This window comes from Takifugu flavidus, chromosome 4, assembly GCF_003711565.1.
Source record: "Takifugu flavidus isolate HTHZ2018 chromosome 4, ASM371156v2, whole genome shotgun sequence".
Taxonomy (NCBI): domain Eukaryota; kingdom Metazoa; phylum Chordata; class Actinopteri; order Tetraodontiformes; family Tetraodontidae; genus Takifugu; species Takifugu flavidus.
In genome coordinates, this window is record NC_079523.1 from 7,541,003 (window position 1) to 7,558,949 (window position 17,947).

The 17,947-nt window shown below is 40.7% G+C and overlaps 1 protein-coding gene across 1 annotated transcript; it reads left to right on the forward strand.

Annotated features, from left to right (window-relative positions):
- Positions 1-2,961: 2,961 nt before the first annotated feature.
- myg1 (myg1 exonuclease) lies at positions 2,962-17,064 on the forward strand. The gene is made up of 7 exons (XM_057029801.1): positions 2,962-3,337; positions 3,861-3,973; positions 7,291-7,450; positions 8,086-8,235; positions 9,066-9,188; positions 10,471-10,652; positions 16,689-17,064. The coding sequence occupies exons 1-7, from the start codon at positions 3,074-3,076 to the stop codon at positions 16,879-16,881; spliced, it is 1,185 nt and encodes a 394-aa protein (XP_056885781.1). The 5' UTR covers positions 2,962-3,073; the 3' UTR covers positions 16,882-17,064.
- Positions 17,065-17,947: the final 883 nt, after the last annotated feature.

Consider the following 17,947-nt stretch of genomic DNA (forward strand, 5'->3'; position numbering starts at 1 on the left):
CCCCTGGCTGCTCTCTGGTTAGGAGAGGGTTAATAACAGTAAAGGGGAGGATGGAGAAGCCTTCCTGAAAGTCACATGGTCTGTGCCGGGAAGGGGGGAAGGACGGGTGGGCGATGGTGGAGGGAGGAGTCAGGAGCTTGTTACCCTAGAAACAGAACCCTCACTTGGCCAGTGTGGAGTCAGATGCACAACATTAGGCGGTGACTAGCGCTCGATGCTGCTGGTGGTGTGAGGTTGGTGGATGGGTGGGGAAGGCAGCAGTTGGGTGGGTGGGAGGGAGGGAGGGAGGGAGGGAGTTTGGGTCGTGACTCACACCTCAGGACGCACTCTGCATTCTAATAGGTGGACACACATAAAGTCCTCTCCACACCACAAGCCCTCAATCCACTCTTTTATTTTCTAATCTTCCATTTCTCTTCTTCTTATCTTCAGTGCGGCTGAGCACATATAATTAATTCATTAGACATTGGAAGGACCATTAGTGCACGTCTTGGTGCTCCCGCTAGCTTGTGTTGATAAAGGGCATCTATTAGGGGGGAACCGAGACAGGATGGTAAACTATAGCCGTGTAATTTGGGATGGTATAATTGAACAGCACATGTAGCAATTAAAGCGATAATATGTGTAAACCGTTCTTAAGATTATCATTGGATTAACTACACTTCCAAAATGCCCCTGAGTGTGGATGCTCACCAGCTGTTACACGGGAACTGTTTATAATTATGCACACTTTTGGGGGGAGGTGGACTGTTCTTTTGAGGATGTTTCTTTTGGCTTAAGGGGAATCAGTGTGTATGACATAAGATTTTTAGATTTTGTGTGGAGATTTTTTTTAATAAAAAATGTATAAGGGGGATATTTTTTTAATACCTAAGTTTGTGCAGAAAGGTGACTGAATGTGTTTGTTAATAGACATTAATTATTCCCCCTTTTGAAACATGCAAATTTACCACTATTTATTATGAATGTGTCAATGTTCCCTTTTACCTTGTGTACATTTCATTACAATGATGTCACCAATTTCATACTACTAACAACCACAGTTATAAGTTCACTTTCTTCGACACAGAACTGAGGCACCCAGACTCTGCGCCGTTGCAGGGCTGTGACACAGGGGAATGTGACGTTCACTTGCCCTGTAGCTTATTATTGACTTCTTGATTGAACTCTGTTCTGTGCTTCCTTTTAAGGAAAGCTGGGGCAGGTTCATTTCCCATCACTGCTGCATGTAAGACTGGAATGGGCAAGAGGAAAATCACAGGCAGCGTGACGTTTTCTTGGTCACCACCCACAAGCGAATCTGATGGTTCGGTGCGAGCCAATGACGGGCAAGCCTGTCTGTCTTATATGACTGCGGCGAGCTATGTAGGAGGGTGGTGGATGAATATTTTCTTCAGGCTTGTTTATTTTGGTTTGCCTGTGACTGTGACTCACTTAAGTTTTGGGAAAAGTGAGACTTTATCAGATCATAACAAAAAGATTCTCAACACAACAGAATCTGAGTCCCGCATATTCATAGATTAATTCCCCACATCCACATATTATACAAACAGTAAGAAATTCTGGCACAAAATTTGTAATAAAAACCTTTTTTTAATGAGGACAATATAGATCATAAGTTGTTAAAGCTGAAATTAGCTGTCCTTCATTTGCCTAATTTATTCAGAATATCAAGGTAGTGGCACGGAGTTCCAAATTTATATTCTGGACATCAACCAGGCACCAATTATGCAGAATTATGCTAATTACTCACTTGACTGGATCACATATTAACCGCAATAAAGTCATTAATTCAGTCAAAATGAGGAGGCTGCTGTCTATGATGGTAGTGACATCTTTAGGGAAAAATAGCAAACAAAGAAAAACATGAGAAAGCTCCTGCAGAAATGTTGCCAAACACCCCAAAAACGATTATGGAACGTGCAACACGAGCCTTTGTTTCCCTACAGTTGCTGTCCATGGTGCTGATTTGGAGTTAAGAAGCGCTGTAAGATTTCTAATATGTATCCAAAATACACACATAAAACGGACACATGCCCAATTTTTGTGACTTTGATTTTTGTTTCGTTGAACGAGAGTAAATGATTGAAGAACACGCCAAAATCCACAAACTTTTCAAATTCAGCATAAAGAGCCACATTATCGATCTGCAACCATATTCGCACTCGCCTTTGACAGGACAAACCCTCCATCTGACCCTCTCCAGTAAAATGGACGCCCACGCTCAAATCAATGTGCATCGATTGCATTAAGCTGTTGTAAGAAGGCACAAATGCGTGCAGTGTTTCCAAGCGACAAAGCCCGTCATTATCAGGGCTGCCTTTCAGCGCCACCTGTTGTTACAATATAAACACACATCTAATAGCGTCCGATCACATTTACTTCGTCAAATCTTATTGCTTTAAAAAACAAGAAAAGTATTTCTGAATACTTTTTCCTCCTCAGACATTTTTCAGGGGATATTGCAAGATGTTGATATATCATATATAAGTTTTTGGAGAAACGCTCACCTTTTTCAGACTATAATATTGATGGTTGGACGATTAAAGAGCAAAGTCCCTCCTTAATCCGGACGTCACCAAAATTAAAAGAGCTCTTTCATGGCCCATTATCAACAAGTTTATTAAACATGTTGGCAACTTTTTCAGTCATTTTACTAACAGGACAGACGCTTTCACATAGCCTCCACTGTGGAGATTTATATATATTATTAATTTGCTGTGTAATACTCGGGCTGCAAAAGCACACATTTATTCCCACATACACTGGATGTTTATCAGAGCATTGACTCAACCCCTATAGTTGATGCAAATTATTATTATTATTATTATTATTATTATTATTATTATTATTATTATTATTATTATTATTATTATTGAGATCGTACGTTTAGTTGTAGTACAGTAGTGGTATTAAAATTCCCGTGCCCAATGTTTCCATTGGTCCACAAAGCAGATGCACCATTTCCTGTCCGGCTGCTAAATCTGTCCGTCACGCTCTCAACTTGTGATTCCATCGTGTTTGCTTTGCTATACGTCTGAATCATACAGAAAAGAGGTTTGAGTGTGCGCGTATGTTTACTGTAGCAGGTAATTTATTACGGATCACGCCTAGAGCAAAGGCATTTAAAGTCTTCTTTATATCAAGACGGTTCTGTCCACAATCTTGCTGCTTCTCGCTTAATGTTAGGCGCGTAGAGAAACGATACATGTCAAGTGAACCGAAGAGATTCTGCACTAAAGACATGACGGGTAAAAAGATTGGAACGCACAACGGCACATTTCATTGTGACGAGGTTTTGGCCTGTTTCTTTCTCCGTCAGATACCGGAATACAAGGTAAGTTTCAGTCCGGGTCTCGGGATTGTAGAAGGATGCTATGTGCATAATTGTGCCAAAAAAAAACCCTAAAACACACTATTGTTAATTAGGTCTGTTTAACCAATGTGCAATTCTAGATGATAATAACGAATTTAAACGATTCCTTGCGACTGCAGTGGCTGTTTTAGACCAGTTTTCTTTTTTTTTTAAACTTTTGCTCTCGTCAGGGATTATACTGTAATACTCCACATGGTGGTGCTGTTATACAAAAGGGCTACCACAAATATGCATCACTACAGATCGTAATAATTACAGATTGTATTATAAATTTAAATACTATATCTGATATTCATTTAAGCACAAAAGAATGAGCAAGTATGGGTGCATTAAGTAAAATACCAGATGGTTTTATTTTATATTGACACTAAACTGGAAAACACCAAACCAATTGGAACATAACAAATGTAATGTTTGTGCTTAAAATTTTAAATCCTTACTCATTGCTAATCACGTACCTGAAAAATGTTTATTCGTTTTAAAGGATGCAGAAGTCATTCGGACTAGGGACCCAACACGGCTTGCAGAGTGTGACATTGTTGTTGATGTAGGAGGAGAATTTGACCCAAAGAGGCATCGCTATGATCATCACCAGAGGTATGGCTAATACAATGACTTTATATTTGCATACGTCACAATGGTCACACTAGCAGTGTGCAGTAAGCATTAATATTTTGTCTGCACTCCGAAATGATTCAGTTCCATTGGTGTGTTTTGTGGACACACAATGCAGCCACAACACAAATGCAACCAGTGTTATCGGGGGAAATGCCCGACTGCAAATAACCGAAACATTGGATGCTGAAATCAGGGAATTCTACCTAATTTACTGATAAGCCAATGCCAGCCAACAAGGGAAATATCGGCTAATACCAATATTTGTTTCCCTGTATCTCTGCATCCCTAGTCTGACGCTACCCCTACTATCTTCAAGTGAGAGGAGAGGGACACCCTAAGTTTAATTGTTAATAATAAACAAAATAGATAAATATTAAAAAACAATAATATTAATCTTTAGTTGTGAATTGAAGCCAGCACATTTTCCCTCCTGAGTTGGCTTCCGTTTGAGAGAAGATTTGAAATTATGTTTCTCAGTTTGTTGCATGCCTGATGACATGAAAGCCAGCTTCATTTTGAGGGTTTTTAAGGACCTATAATGATTAACAAACATTCATCTTATGTATATCCTTATCATCAAAACCAAATGATATAAAAATGGCTTTTACAAACATTTTATGTGCCACTATAAATGTTTAGTGGATATTAAATGAACAATTACAGCAACTTTAATTCATTGGAGCTAAACTGATAAAATGATTCATCCAAAAAAGCACACTTGGTTCCTCATCTTCTTTTCATTCAGGTTTGTTGTTGGATGTTTTCAACTTGTGGCATCTGGGTGAAGAAAATGAAAAAATCTAGTTTTCCTCGTTTCATGGAAAAGTTTTTCTGCAGCATCTGTTCAGTCAGTGAAGCATCCTAATTGCATGGATCATGAAAGGAACTGCATCAATGCCTTTTGAAAAATATCCTTCCAAAGTTTCTGCAGAGAGCTTTGCTCCGCTCCAAACTGTCATCAGCTCATTCATATTGCCTCGTCAGCTTAATGTCCTGATGATAATCAGTGATAGCTCTTATGACCACAATGACAAAGATATGCCAGACCTCTCCTCCCGGTAGGTGGTTAGTGATAATTAGCATTGATACAAATGAATGCCCTCCTGCGGTGGGTTCACGAGGCACGAAGGCTGCCACATCTCTGTCAGGGGGCCGCAGGAATACGTCTTTGTCACTCCCATGTGCAGACGACAGTTGCGACGGAAGGGGGCCCGGATGCTTATAGGAGCAATTAGTACTATATTCTGCAGCTTTTTTTTTACCCAAAGTGTGACGGTGTCAGATGATGTTGCCAGCAGTGTAAACACATTATAGTGAGGAATGTACAAGTGCATCGTGTTTTAAAGGGACAGGACAATACTGGGACATTTTCTTACACAACAAAATTACGTAGTTTATAAGGTGTTTCAGAAAACATCTGTAATAATAATAGTTCTAATGCCGTAGGATTTGTACTCGGGCTGAAAATATTTAAACATACTTTATATGACATGGTATAGACATTAAAAGTAATTAATGTAACAGTTTATTTTTCTGTTTTGATGTCATTCAGGTTGTTTAGGGTCTCAGCTCCATAGTTGTTATTATTTACCAAGAGAGTCATGTCTTTATCACAAATGACTGCTTGGAATGCTGCTTAAGTTTATATGCACAAAGTTAGAGTTTGGCGTTTTATCGGAATTTAGTCCTTGTCCCAGTTTACCTGCAACGGAGAAAATCGAATAACTGGTTGGAAGATGTCCTCCTCAACACTGGGTGGCGATATGCATATTTTAAGTGGGTTATTAAGGCTTCCTCTCCATTTAATTTATTACATCATTTAAAAGACACATCAAGTCATGGGGCGGGCCGTTATTTTGAACAACAGAAGGATAGATAATGGTACACCTTTTACATCTTGTACGTAATGTTCGTATTCTTCTGCGACCTGTTTTTATTTTTTTTAGATGTTTTTGTTCTGGGGTCATAAACCAGCTTGGGTATTATTGAGCATGTATGCATGCCCAGCCTAGATGAACTCTGATCAAGGAGTGTTGCTTCAGCTCACTAAAATTGCCTTTCTCTCTACGATGACGTCAAGATTTATAGGTCATGGCAGCCTGCACAGAGAATAACGAGAGTAGATGTATCGGTGACATATTTCCCATAGTATGAGATGAATGCTAATAATATTTTATAGGAGTTGAGCTTTTTCATTCAAGGGTGTTTTATGATGCATTGAAAGATATAATTGCACTGTTGAGAGATATCAGTCGACACTCTTGCTGCTCCTGTATGAGAGTCAAAGTATATAAAATTCTTTTGCTTATCTTATATTCTTATTGAAACATTTCTTAGTTTTGTTCTCACCTCTACCAACTTATTATTAACAATTAACGATCATTACATCCTAACATCCGTTTCTCTCTCTTTTTCCCGTGGTATTGGCACCCATCCCCTGATAATCAGCAGAGAAATGCCTCAGCTTGGCCAATTAGGCCCTCTAATGGCTGTGATTGCCTCTTGCTTCACTAACTTGTCACTCATTCATTTGATGGTCTGTCTTCCGCCGTGCTGCATCCCGAGCATCCTAATTAAGTCTGAATTAAATGACCAGTGGTGCCTGTGTGCTGGGGACCATCATTTCAGCATGTTGTTGAGGAGAAACCTCCAGTGTGCTCAGGCTACTAAAGCCTCCAGAGCGTGTCTTCTCTCTGCGGTCAATGCAGACTCGTGCTCTAAAGCTACAATATATGATGTTTTTTAAGGACGGGAATCCTCTTTTTATTGATTTCTGGTGCTCAGGCAGCCATGTGCAGCGTATATCTGGAGGCAGCGGACGGCTTATTGAAGAAGCATTTAAAAGGGGACCAAAGAATCAAATTATGTGCAGAACATCAGTGTTTACTCTGCTGGGCCTCTCTTTTAGAATGAAGTGTAAGACATTATCGCATGAAGGCAGAGAGATTTTGTAGGACCAATGGTGTAAAATGTTTTTTTTTAAAAATATAAATCAGTTTTTATGTTGCAAGGCTTTTGCTCTGATTCCAACAAATTACAGCCATACAGCTACACACAAAATATCTGTTGTGCATTGTAGTTAACAATTCTCACACTGTTTGTACCACAATCAAAACTGTAAGATATTTGGGTTGTTGGGTCGTTCTTTCTGCTAACAGTGCCTTACTCCTAATCAGAGTCAGAAAGGGGACTGAAGGTCTTCCCTCAGCATAATGTGGATGGTTTGGTCAATCAGGTGTTCACTGAGTAGAAGTATAAATATTAACAACTTTATATGTTGTCTTTTCTCTTCCTAGGACTTTCACAGAGACTTTCCACAGTCTGTGCCCAGAGAAGCCTTGGGTGACCAAGCTCAGCTCCGCAGGCCTCGTCTACATGCACTTTGGCCGTCAGCTGTTGGCTGGGCTGACCAAGTTGAAGGAGCACGACAGAGAATTGGAGGTGCTCTTTGACAAGGTGAGAGGAGAAAGGTGGAGATCTTTAATTGACGACTAAATTCAACATTTTTCGAATATGGACCCTGAAGAACCATTGCAAAACCCTCCAAGGTGTGTCTGCTGACTGACCATCATACAACTGGTGGAGAACACAAGAACAGTTCATCTGTCCAGAGACTTGAAACCAGCCAAATCCTAATTCACCTTTGATATCAGCGCTGCACATTCATATCGTTTTTGCCCTTTTAATGTGTCATTTTACTTAAAACTGTGACTAACTCAAAACTCTGGCTTTAATTTTGGAAGTTGCAATGTGTCATCCTCTGCCATTTGTGGCAAAGCAAGACTGCCTTCCACTTGGAAGAGAGTTTGCAAAATGTCAACTCTTTGATGAGTGACCTTTAAGAATCTTTGTTGTGACACTTTGTCTTATGGTTTTGGTCCAAGTCGTGCTCTCCATTCTTCAGTAAATGCTCACATAGTGTGAACCAATAGACGTCAGTCAGGATAATGTAGTTCTTTAAAAACAGTCCAGTCTGTGTATCTGTGTATGTCTGTTTCTAATACACAATACACATTTCAAAAAAAAAAATCATTATGGTATCATTATCAGTCCATCATTCCTCCTGTGGCTTCTCCTTGTGTTCCCTGTAGCTCTATGAGAACTTTGTGGAGGAGGTGGATGCTGTAGACAATGGCATTTCACAGTATGACGGAGAGGCACGCTACACTGTATCTACCACGCTGAGTGCACGTGTGGCCCACCTGAACCCACGCTGGAACAGCAAGAGTCAAGACACTGAGGTGAGCTGAAGGACAGCTCAAAGGTTTAAAGACAGATAATTATAAAGGGAAATCTCAACATATTATTTATCTTGGGTTTTTAATTCCAAGGCTCAAAATGGCTTCAAATTAAATGAAAGTTTATCTCACAAATGCTAATTTGTTTTGTGGATCTGCAAAACATATTCAGTCAAGAGAAAGCACCAGAGCACTTTGCATGTTATTTTGTCGTCTATTCATGAGGGAAATGAAAATGGGGAATTGTAATTTCCAGGTAAGGCTTCAAGCAGTCTGTTTACAGCCAGTTGGTAATGTTGTCAGAGAGGATCTCGAAATATTTTCCATCTTTGCCTGATAATTAGCTTCAGTAATTGGTGCAGGTATCAGAGTAGGGGCTAAATAATTCACCTAATCAGTTAATTATTACAGGATTATTTTTAAAATACTGTATAGTCATTAATTTAACATACTTCTAAACAGAAAACCGAAAATAAGAATGAACAAAAAGGCTTTAAAGCAGCGTCTATGTCTGCTTTACAGATCCCATAATTGTTAGAATTCACTGAAGAATTATACAGTTTTCACCACCTGAATACAAACCTTACCCTTCAAAACATGATTTCATCAATAATTTCAAAATGGTTTCTCTGAGCACAACTAATATTCAGATGAAACGAGTCCTTTTTGTAACCTTTTGTCGTATATATTTGGTTTGTCCACCTTTTGCAGCAGTTACAGCAGCACATCTCTCTGTCCTTCTGTCAGCATCTTTCCTGGATATGTCATCTTCATAATGGTCTTTCATGGTTTGAGGCGCTATTTCTGGCGTGTGATTTGCTCTTTTTTTGAAGGAGGGTTTCAGAAAGGCCTTGCAGATGGTCGAGGAGGAGTTCCTGGACCGTCTGGAATTTTACCAGTCATCTTGGCTGCCTGCTCGTGCAGTGGTGGAAGAAGCTGTGAAGAAGAGGCATCAGGTATGTTCAGCACAATCTAGTCAACAATCAAATTTCAGCTACTTTGTCGGGTGTGACACAAATTCAGGATGAGTGAAAGTGATTATTTGTGCATTACAGACTTCACCGAAATTGGGTTGACCTTTGCTGAGGTGTGATGCTTTTAAGCGCATCTGCAGCACTGCAGTATTTCTGGAATCATTTTCTTTTTCTTTTCCATTTGTTGACGTAATCAAAGGTATATGGATTCAGATATTGCACATAATCATTTTGGGATTTAGATTATTTCCCGCCAAACATCTAATTTGTTCTAATTTGTTCATTTTGGTGGATAATTCCATAAAAGCAAAGGTTTCTTCTCTTGTATCTGATCTTACCGGGGTTAAATAAAAGGGAGACGTTGTGTCATGAAGAATACTAAAAGAGATAATGCTTGTGCTTATTTTGTCTTTAGTATTAATTGCATTAATAACCACTATCTACTCATATTATGATTGTATGAATTTTTGCATTGAAGCCTCTAATATCAAAATAGTAGAGGTGATGCAGTGATTCCTGAAGCTGGAGTGTTTCTTTGGCTTTGGCCTCCAGCCGTGTAATGTGCATTTCAGCTGTGAAATGTACCTGTTTATCTACAGTAGTTGCCTATCTGCAGCTGCAATAAAAGACATCCACGACCCTACAGTATATCATCACCTAATTTGGTTAGTGAGCTCCAAACTGTGCAGCTCCTGCCAATGCTGACGGTCCTTGTGCATGTTTTTTATGTACAAATTGTATATACAAATGTAGTTTAGCTTTTATTTTGAGTTATTTTTAACAGATCTGCCATGGGAATTTTTGTAACTCCCACTGACCCACCAGAACAACACCCCCCTCCCCCCAATCTGTGGTCTTCATATAAAAAATTTAGATGCATGAGCATCAAAAAGCAAACAATATACAGTGATATTCCCTTGTTGCTGATGTTTGCCCATCTCCTCTGATCTCTTGGAGTGTTGGCTCTTAAAATTCTCTTATCTTTCTCTGAAACTGCAAAAATCAACAACTCTGACAACGTCTTTGACTCCCCAGTGTACATGACACAGTTTCGGTGACAACTAATTTTAATTTTTACAATTTTTAATTCTCCAGTTAGTAAAAAATGAGATGTTTGCAGCATCCATTGGTCAGCTATTGCTGTTTTGGTGTGATTCTTAAATTGCACATAAAAGCTGAGATGATTTCTGAAAATCTGCCCATTTGTCAGTACAAACCAGCATCGTGAATCTGATAAGAGGCCTTTTGATTCTTTCATTTCCAGGTGGATCCCAGCGGGGAAGTGCTGCTTTTCTCCCAGGGTGGATGTCCCTGGAAGGAGCATCTTTTTGCTTTGGAGAAGGAGCTCAATGTGGAGACACCCATCAAGTTTGTCCTTTATACTGACCAGAACGGACAGTGGAGGATCCAGTGTGTCCCCGCTGGGCTCAACACCTTTCAGAACAGGTGTGGCACTAGATGTTTTTGTTGCTTTTGTACTTTCAAACCAAGAACGTAGGTAGGGTGTCAGCTGCACCTCCTTCGTTGGAAAATCTTCTTTATTTGGAGGAGGGACATCTTGTAATTGCAGCAGACGTTTTATTTTTGGATTCGCTCCACAAAAGAAAGGACATAAACCCTCTTATCCCTTCACCAGACCCACCTGAACTCTCTCCCCACTCCGCTCCTCTCACGTAGACACTGCCTGTTATAAACAGCCGACTGCACCACCGCACATGTTTGTTAATGACTTGAATTTACAGCTGCTTTAAAACACATTTTGATTTTAGTGGTGTTGACTTTTGATGAATATTAGATGCATAGCCTGAGCTACTGCCTACAGACAACGTTACTCAGCCTATACATAAGCTATTTCGCTTTTGCATAGACAAACCTTTACCAGGTTTATTTTGATTCTTTGGTTTAGTTTTGTTGTTGTTTTTTTTCATTGGACGCATCAAATATTCATTGTGCAACTTTTTAAGCTTGGACCACAGTGAACTCAAACCATAAAAGCATCTCTTCCAGGACTAAAAAGCCTGTCCTTGGGCTTATTTTGGGTGCTCGACAGATGAGGCTCATTCCCTATTTCAGCGCTCTACTTCTTACCCAAAGTCCTCTCCACAGTCGTTGCGTGCTTTTGAATTGCTGAAGTTATGGAAAAATTACTTTTAAAAGTTTAAAAAAAAAAAAATTATTAATTTGAAACATTATTTTGTAGCTGTATCAGGAGGGTATTTGGTACACAATGACCTTCAGCCACTTACAGGAAATGAGGAGATCCATGGTGACATGTCTTACTGAAGCTAAAGTTCACTTGTCTTTGACTCAGGACGTTAAACACATGATTAGCACTGACCTGTTTGCTGTATCCAGACTGCATGTTCCATGGCAGGTGTAAACAGTCCGTATCTGTGGTCTCATCCAAAACCCCCGCAACATTCTTTGGGCATGAGCTTATTCGAGATGGAACAAGGCAAAGAAAAACTGCGCTGTGGTCGGATGAGTGGAAATTCAGACTCCTTTTGAAAATCTTCGATTCTTCGTCCTCCAGGCTGAAGATGATTATAACCATCTGGCTTTTCATCATCAGTATCGAGCCAACATCTCTGATGTAATCAGGAGCGTATTTTGGTCCTAAAGCTCCAAGTGCTTTGTAAGTCAATGGCAGAATTTTGAAGTAAATTGTTAGATAGACAGAAAATCAATGTAAAGTTCTGAGAACCTCAGTGATTAGCAGCAGTGCTTCAAATTAGCTGCTGCTGAACGGGCGTGTTGTTTTCTTCCTTTCAACCCCAGCAGCACTTTCCTTTGCCACGGTGCAAACAGCATAATTTTCTTTCCATTTTCCTATTCCAGTTGCGTTTTCGCCTTATACATCATTGCCTTGTGCAATTTGGCCCACTGTTGTTATGGAGCATTTGTTGCATCTGGCAATAATAATGAGATCCCTAAAACCTTCGAGTCCCCCCTCTTAGCTCGTTTAGTCATATTTGTCTTCTTTTACTCTGTCCCATATTGACAGCAAACACAAGCCAAGGACTGTTTCTGCACACTTGTCTCTGGATTAACATCTTTTGTGGCCATGTTTGTTATGTGACATAGAGCCGACTTGTTTACCAGAGGCGTCGCCTTCACTCTGACCCACAATGGTGCTCTAATAGCGTCATCGGCATTCCCTCTGGAGCCCTTGTGTGTTCGACTGGTGTTCTAAATCCCAGCATACAGCACACATCATATGGATGAGCAAATATGCTCTCTTCAGTGGCTTTATTATAAGCCTGTTTCTGAATTTTCAAGGCTTTGGGATTAAGCAGGATTTGTGATTTTAGTCTACTGTGTTCAGTTGGTTCAGCACAGGAAAATCAGTGCTAACTCTGTGCTGATTGAACAACAGAGCTATCGGTGAAAACAATGTTTTTTGACGTTATCATGTGATGGAAGCGGTCACACGTGCGCTTGCTTACCGTGTGAATAATAGAAAGCTGACTTTTTACTACTGCCTTCATTGGCTACACTCACTTACTGTCCATGGTTCAAAGATTAATGCTCTCTGCAGGATATACTTTCTCACTGTAGAGAGTATATCTAGCACCTGCCTTTCTATTATTTCCTGGAGATCAAGTTGAACCCTGAAGCACCTGAAATATCTTGTGCACACACCAATGTGGTCCACACAAGTTCATTCATTTCAGGAAATGATAAATTGGCCTTTAACTTTTGTCAAGTGAAAGCCCACTGTGTCGCTTGACATTTCCCTTCTTATTAGTTGTTTTCCCTGGAGTATAAATCCCACCGACAGTTTTTTTTGGGGGATGAGTAATGAGAGCAATAACCTGCACTTTATCTTTTTGCCACCTTCCTCCATCAGGGTCAGTTTAAGGAGCATTCATTTTGCAGTTGAGCTCAAAACCATAACAAGGAAATGTTTAGTTGAAAATCCAACAATTCCTGTAGAAGATTGTTTTTCTTTTCTTGATTTTGGTTTGGGAAGATATTTTATATTAAGAAAATGTTGGTTTCGTAGCAATTCAAGGCCCATTTAATTGTTTTTTAAATAATATTCTCAAATGATTATAGTCTACATAACATGTATTTTAAAGTACTGTATAGTGGACGTGATTCCACATTGATGTGCAAGTGCAGTGAACAACTCGGTGCTATTGCTGGACAGACTGAGGAAAGTCTGACATGTATTACGAGTGGTCCTAAATGGTAAAAATGACCAACAACTAAGTGCAAATATCTAAAGACATTTGTAGCGGCATTCATAGCAAAATCCACTGAAGGAGGGACAAACTGTGTCCACTGAACTAAAGCCCACACATTTGCTGATGATGTGACACTGCAGCCCAGAATAAAAGCTAATATCTTCCGTGTCATCCACAAATAGCCATAAACGTTTGGGATTATAGATATTTGATAATTTGTATTGTTTTCATGGAAGAACAGCCCTCTGCTGTGTATTCTGCTTTCATTCATTTCTGTATTCTACTGCATTTTTATTTAAATCTGACATTTCCCCACATACTGTGAGTGAGTTGAGAGTGAGTTACCCCTGGAGTAAGGTAGATATACACTATATATATGGGCAGTAGTAATACAATGTTACACAACATAGTAGATAAGCGCCTTGACTTTGATCTTTGGATCTTCAAAGGTCAAATTCCCTCCAATTCCTTCCGGAATCTCGAACATCACAAAAATTGAATCATCTATTCTTTGGCCCATTATCGACATTTCCTGAAGAATTTCATTATAACGTGAGTTATTTTGCTAACAAAAAAGCAAGAGCCAGCTGTCACATAATGTACTTGATAATTAACCTTCTCATCTTCCCAATTTCAAGCTCCTCTGCCGATTTTCCATTAAGTGCAGGCAGCAAAGTTCCGTGTTCTTTAGATTCCTTGCTACCATTGACAGCAGGTGTCATTACGCTGTAATCCTGTGCTCATTGATGCACTGTAGCCTGCAGGGACGCAGCAAAAGATTTCTGATTGAGTTCTGACCTGATTGCTGGTTACTCGGCTTCATTTTTCTCCCCTCCACTTACGCTTTTCTCGAACATTACTTTTTTTCTCTCGCTCTCTGTTTTTCAGAGTGTGTCTCACAATTTGGAGTACTTTTCTCCCTGTCAGATAATCATTTTCCTCAGTTCCATCCCATTTGCTCCAGCCTGCATCACCATTTTAACCAGTAATTGTATGTCTCCCACCATCCGCCCTTATCTCAGGGTCTCACCTTTCACAATTTCTGCCACATCCCCAGGTACGCATTTTCCATTCAGAAAAATAAATTGGCGGCGCTTTCAACTAAAAGTCAACCACGAGGCTCATGGTTGAAGGAGCGCTTCAAAGAGTTCCTTTAATACAGACTTCTGTGCTTAGTGCCGAGCTGCGTGAAACAATGGCTTGTGAGCTGGATTTAAAAAAGCAAAAACCCACAGAGCTACAGATGGCCCTTTCCCCGGGTGGTCTGCTTCCTCCCAGTGGGCATGTGCTGGTTCTGTGAGAGGGGTGTTTTTATCACCTGTGTGCCAGGCACTGCACCTGTAGGGAAACAGGTCTATTTTTATCAGGATCACATTATTATGGAGAAGACAGAGAGAAGTGGAAAAAGGCCTTCCTCGCAAGTGTAGCCTGCAGGATCCTAAACACACTATGTCAGAGTGCAGAACCGCTTCAAATATATGTTTTTATTTCTTCTGATTTTTGCAATTATTTTATCAATCAATTGAAAAAAAATGTTCAAATTTGCTGATTTTGTGTCCATGGTTCAATGTCAGCCAGTTCAATTCCATAATTGTTGGTTAAAATGTGGGATGTGTCTCAAAAGGTTAAATGAAGGAAGGCTTGAGAACCACAGATGAGTCCTTTGTTGGAAAAATAAGGAAATAAGGAAAATGTAGTCAAAGTGCATTTTGTTTTCAGTTTGGCCTCAGCAAAAGAATAGTGGGCGGAGCTTATTCCATCTTTGCCACCTATACATGGAGGGCAGTCCAGATGCTTTATCCCAATTTAATACAGGGTTTAGTTGTAGCGTATTTGGATTGTGTTTGGTGCTGTTGTTCTGGGTACAGACGAGATAAAGGTCAACTGGTGTAGCTCCAGATAAAATTCAGATGACAAGCTGCAGTCATTTTAAGTCAGCCATCCTACCACCGTGTTTTCGTCAGCATATTTACCTGCTATTCTTTCCTTCCTCACACGGAAGCATTAAGTCTGACTCTGTGTCTCATTATGGGGTAATAAAAGTCCTGGTGAAATTTATTTGCTGATTGCGCCCTTGTTTTAGACAGGTCATTGTGAGAATCGCACCTTCCTGGTCTGTCATAACAACAAGTCATTTTCCACCTACTCTTTCCCTCATTACCAGCCCTGTTGACCTTTCCTGTTGAGATCGTTTCCCAGCCATACTGTGGAGCTATCGATTGTCTGATTCATTTAACAGGGATTAGAGGTTTGCAATGCTCTCCTCCCCATGTTGTCCTATAATGGTCCTCATAAGAATAAGATTGTTCTCTCTTTCTCAGTATCTTTTCTTAAGGAAAGGTTATGTGGTTGTTTTTAAGACAGGAAATGATTTAATGTCAAATTCGCTCCTGTTAGAGGTAAAATGTATCCTTTCTGTGACCGTTGGGGAGGTGTCATTGAGAGTTTTAGCTGTAATACTAGTAGGAGATTTTAACATTTATACTATAAAAGCAGTGACGCTGTTAAGAGGTAAACACTGAGGTGTTGATGTAAAACATAAAACGCTGCTAAGTTTACCATTTGTTCACGATGGTGACCGACCCCATCGGGACAAGACAGTCTGCTCTGATTGACCAGCCTGCAGACATCAGCCTGGGCTACTTCCAGATGCTGGGAGCTGAGCTGGAATCCTAAGGATCTGTACGTTGTACCCTTTGGTTCGAGGCTGGCTCCTAAACAACCGTGCACCCGTGTGTCCTCCCAGCTCCTGTGCCAGTGGATGATTTTTTCCAGACCAGAATGAAGCTGACTGTTACCGGCCTGCTTGACGGAGCTGATTACAGTGGCACTTGTGCCGGAACTGTTTTGCTATTCTAGTACAAAGCTTCTCTGAAATAGATTGCCTAAGGATTATAATTACAATCAAGTCGGTCACAATTCTAAGGACCTTTACAAATGTTTTTGGTGCTTAGTTTAATCACGTCGTAACTAGCAGTTCTTTGTAATTGTTATTTTAATCATGGGTCAAAAAATGTTGAAATTGTTTAAAAATGTAGCCTTGCTTTACAGCAACATGGTTGATAACATCTAATCACATATCAATATTTCTATATAGATTAGAAAATATAGATTTGAATTGATGATGGCAGCATCATATTTTAACACAAAAAACGAGTTAAATGATAAATAATGTAAAAAATAAACATTCTTTTTGCACGTGGATGTGTTTGGGTTGATCAGCAGGAAGTGAGCAGCTGACCATACAGCATCCATCTGTTAACACACTCGCCCTTCTGTCTTCCTGTCGCAGGCTGCCCCTGTTGGAAGAGTGGCGCGGCGTCCGTGACGAGGCGCTGTCGGAGCTCAGCGGGATTAAGGGCTGCATCTTCGTCCACGCTGGAGGATTTATTGGTGGGAACAAGAGCATGGAGGGCGTCCTGGAAATGGCCCGGAGGACCCTGCAGGCTGCCGCGAAGGCCCCCGCAAACGGAAGCAGCAGCTGAAGGGTGGACCGCCATCAGCACAGTTTGTTGGAAGTCGGGGTACGTGCTGTTCTCCTTTACCGGAGTTCAGGTGGCTTAAAATGGCAGCCAATTATGAATCAATGGTGTCCCCTCATGCCAGTCTGGATGTTCAGTTGTTTTGTTACCAATTATTCTTTAAATAAAGCTCTTGAACTACATTAACATGGCTCAGCGTCTTAAAATATCTTATTTAAAACCTAAAAAACGCTTTTCCCTGCTGTCTTTTCCCCTCCCAAGGGAATAGAATGCAGAGAGACCAAACGTCTTCAAAGCCTCAGAAGCCCCCTGGTCTCACCTTTCAAGGGTTGAGTTATAGAAATCTCCAGCGGTTGACCCTTTCATTTCCAGCACGCTGACAATATATGCTGTCACAACAAAGACAGGCGGCGGCTACATCGGCGTCGCCCCAGCATCAAAGCATCGGTAATGAGGTCTGATGAATCCCGAGAATTTTCAAACGCCACAAAGGGGAGCTTCTCGCGGCAGCCCCGTTGCGTCAAGGCTACGGTGAAACACCGGGTGAGCCACAGTCACTCTCCCCACGATAACGTCGCAGGGCGCTGGTCGAATTTTCCTCATTACCGCTCCGCTTCAACTGTCACATGGATGCTTCCATGATTACCAGCAGTGGCTGCGTCCACGTGTCATCAGACATTTTTCCGCCTTCAGTTCCGCAGTGGTTTTACAGGTTTGAAAGTGTTTTTCTGCTCAGTCTGGCGACGTTAGTGAAACACAGGTCATGTCATCTCTTTAGGTTTGAGAGATGGAGATGACGTCCCTGTTTCCCCAACATTTACCTCTATAGAAAGGAGCAGGACTCAGCAACGGTGCACACTGTGGCCGTGTAATTGCAGGCGTGCTGACTGAAAGGACAAAACAAGCTTGTAGACTAATAAGTATTGATCTGGGCTCGCAGCCACCACTTTTCACTTTCATGCAAGATTTCTGGCTGTTTTCTGTAAGGCTGATCTGCTCGCGGTGCTCTTTAAGTGTTACTTTCAAAATTCAAAGCACCAACACAAACATATTCTTGACTTTCTGTTCT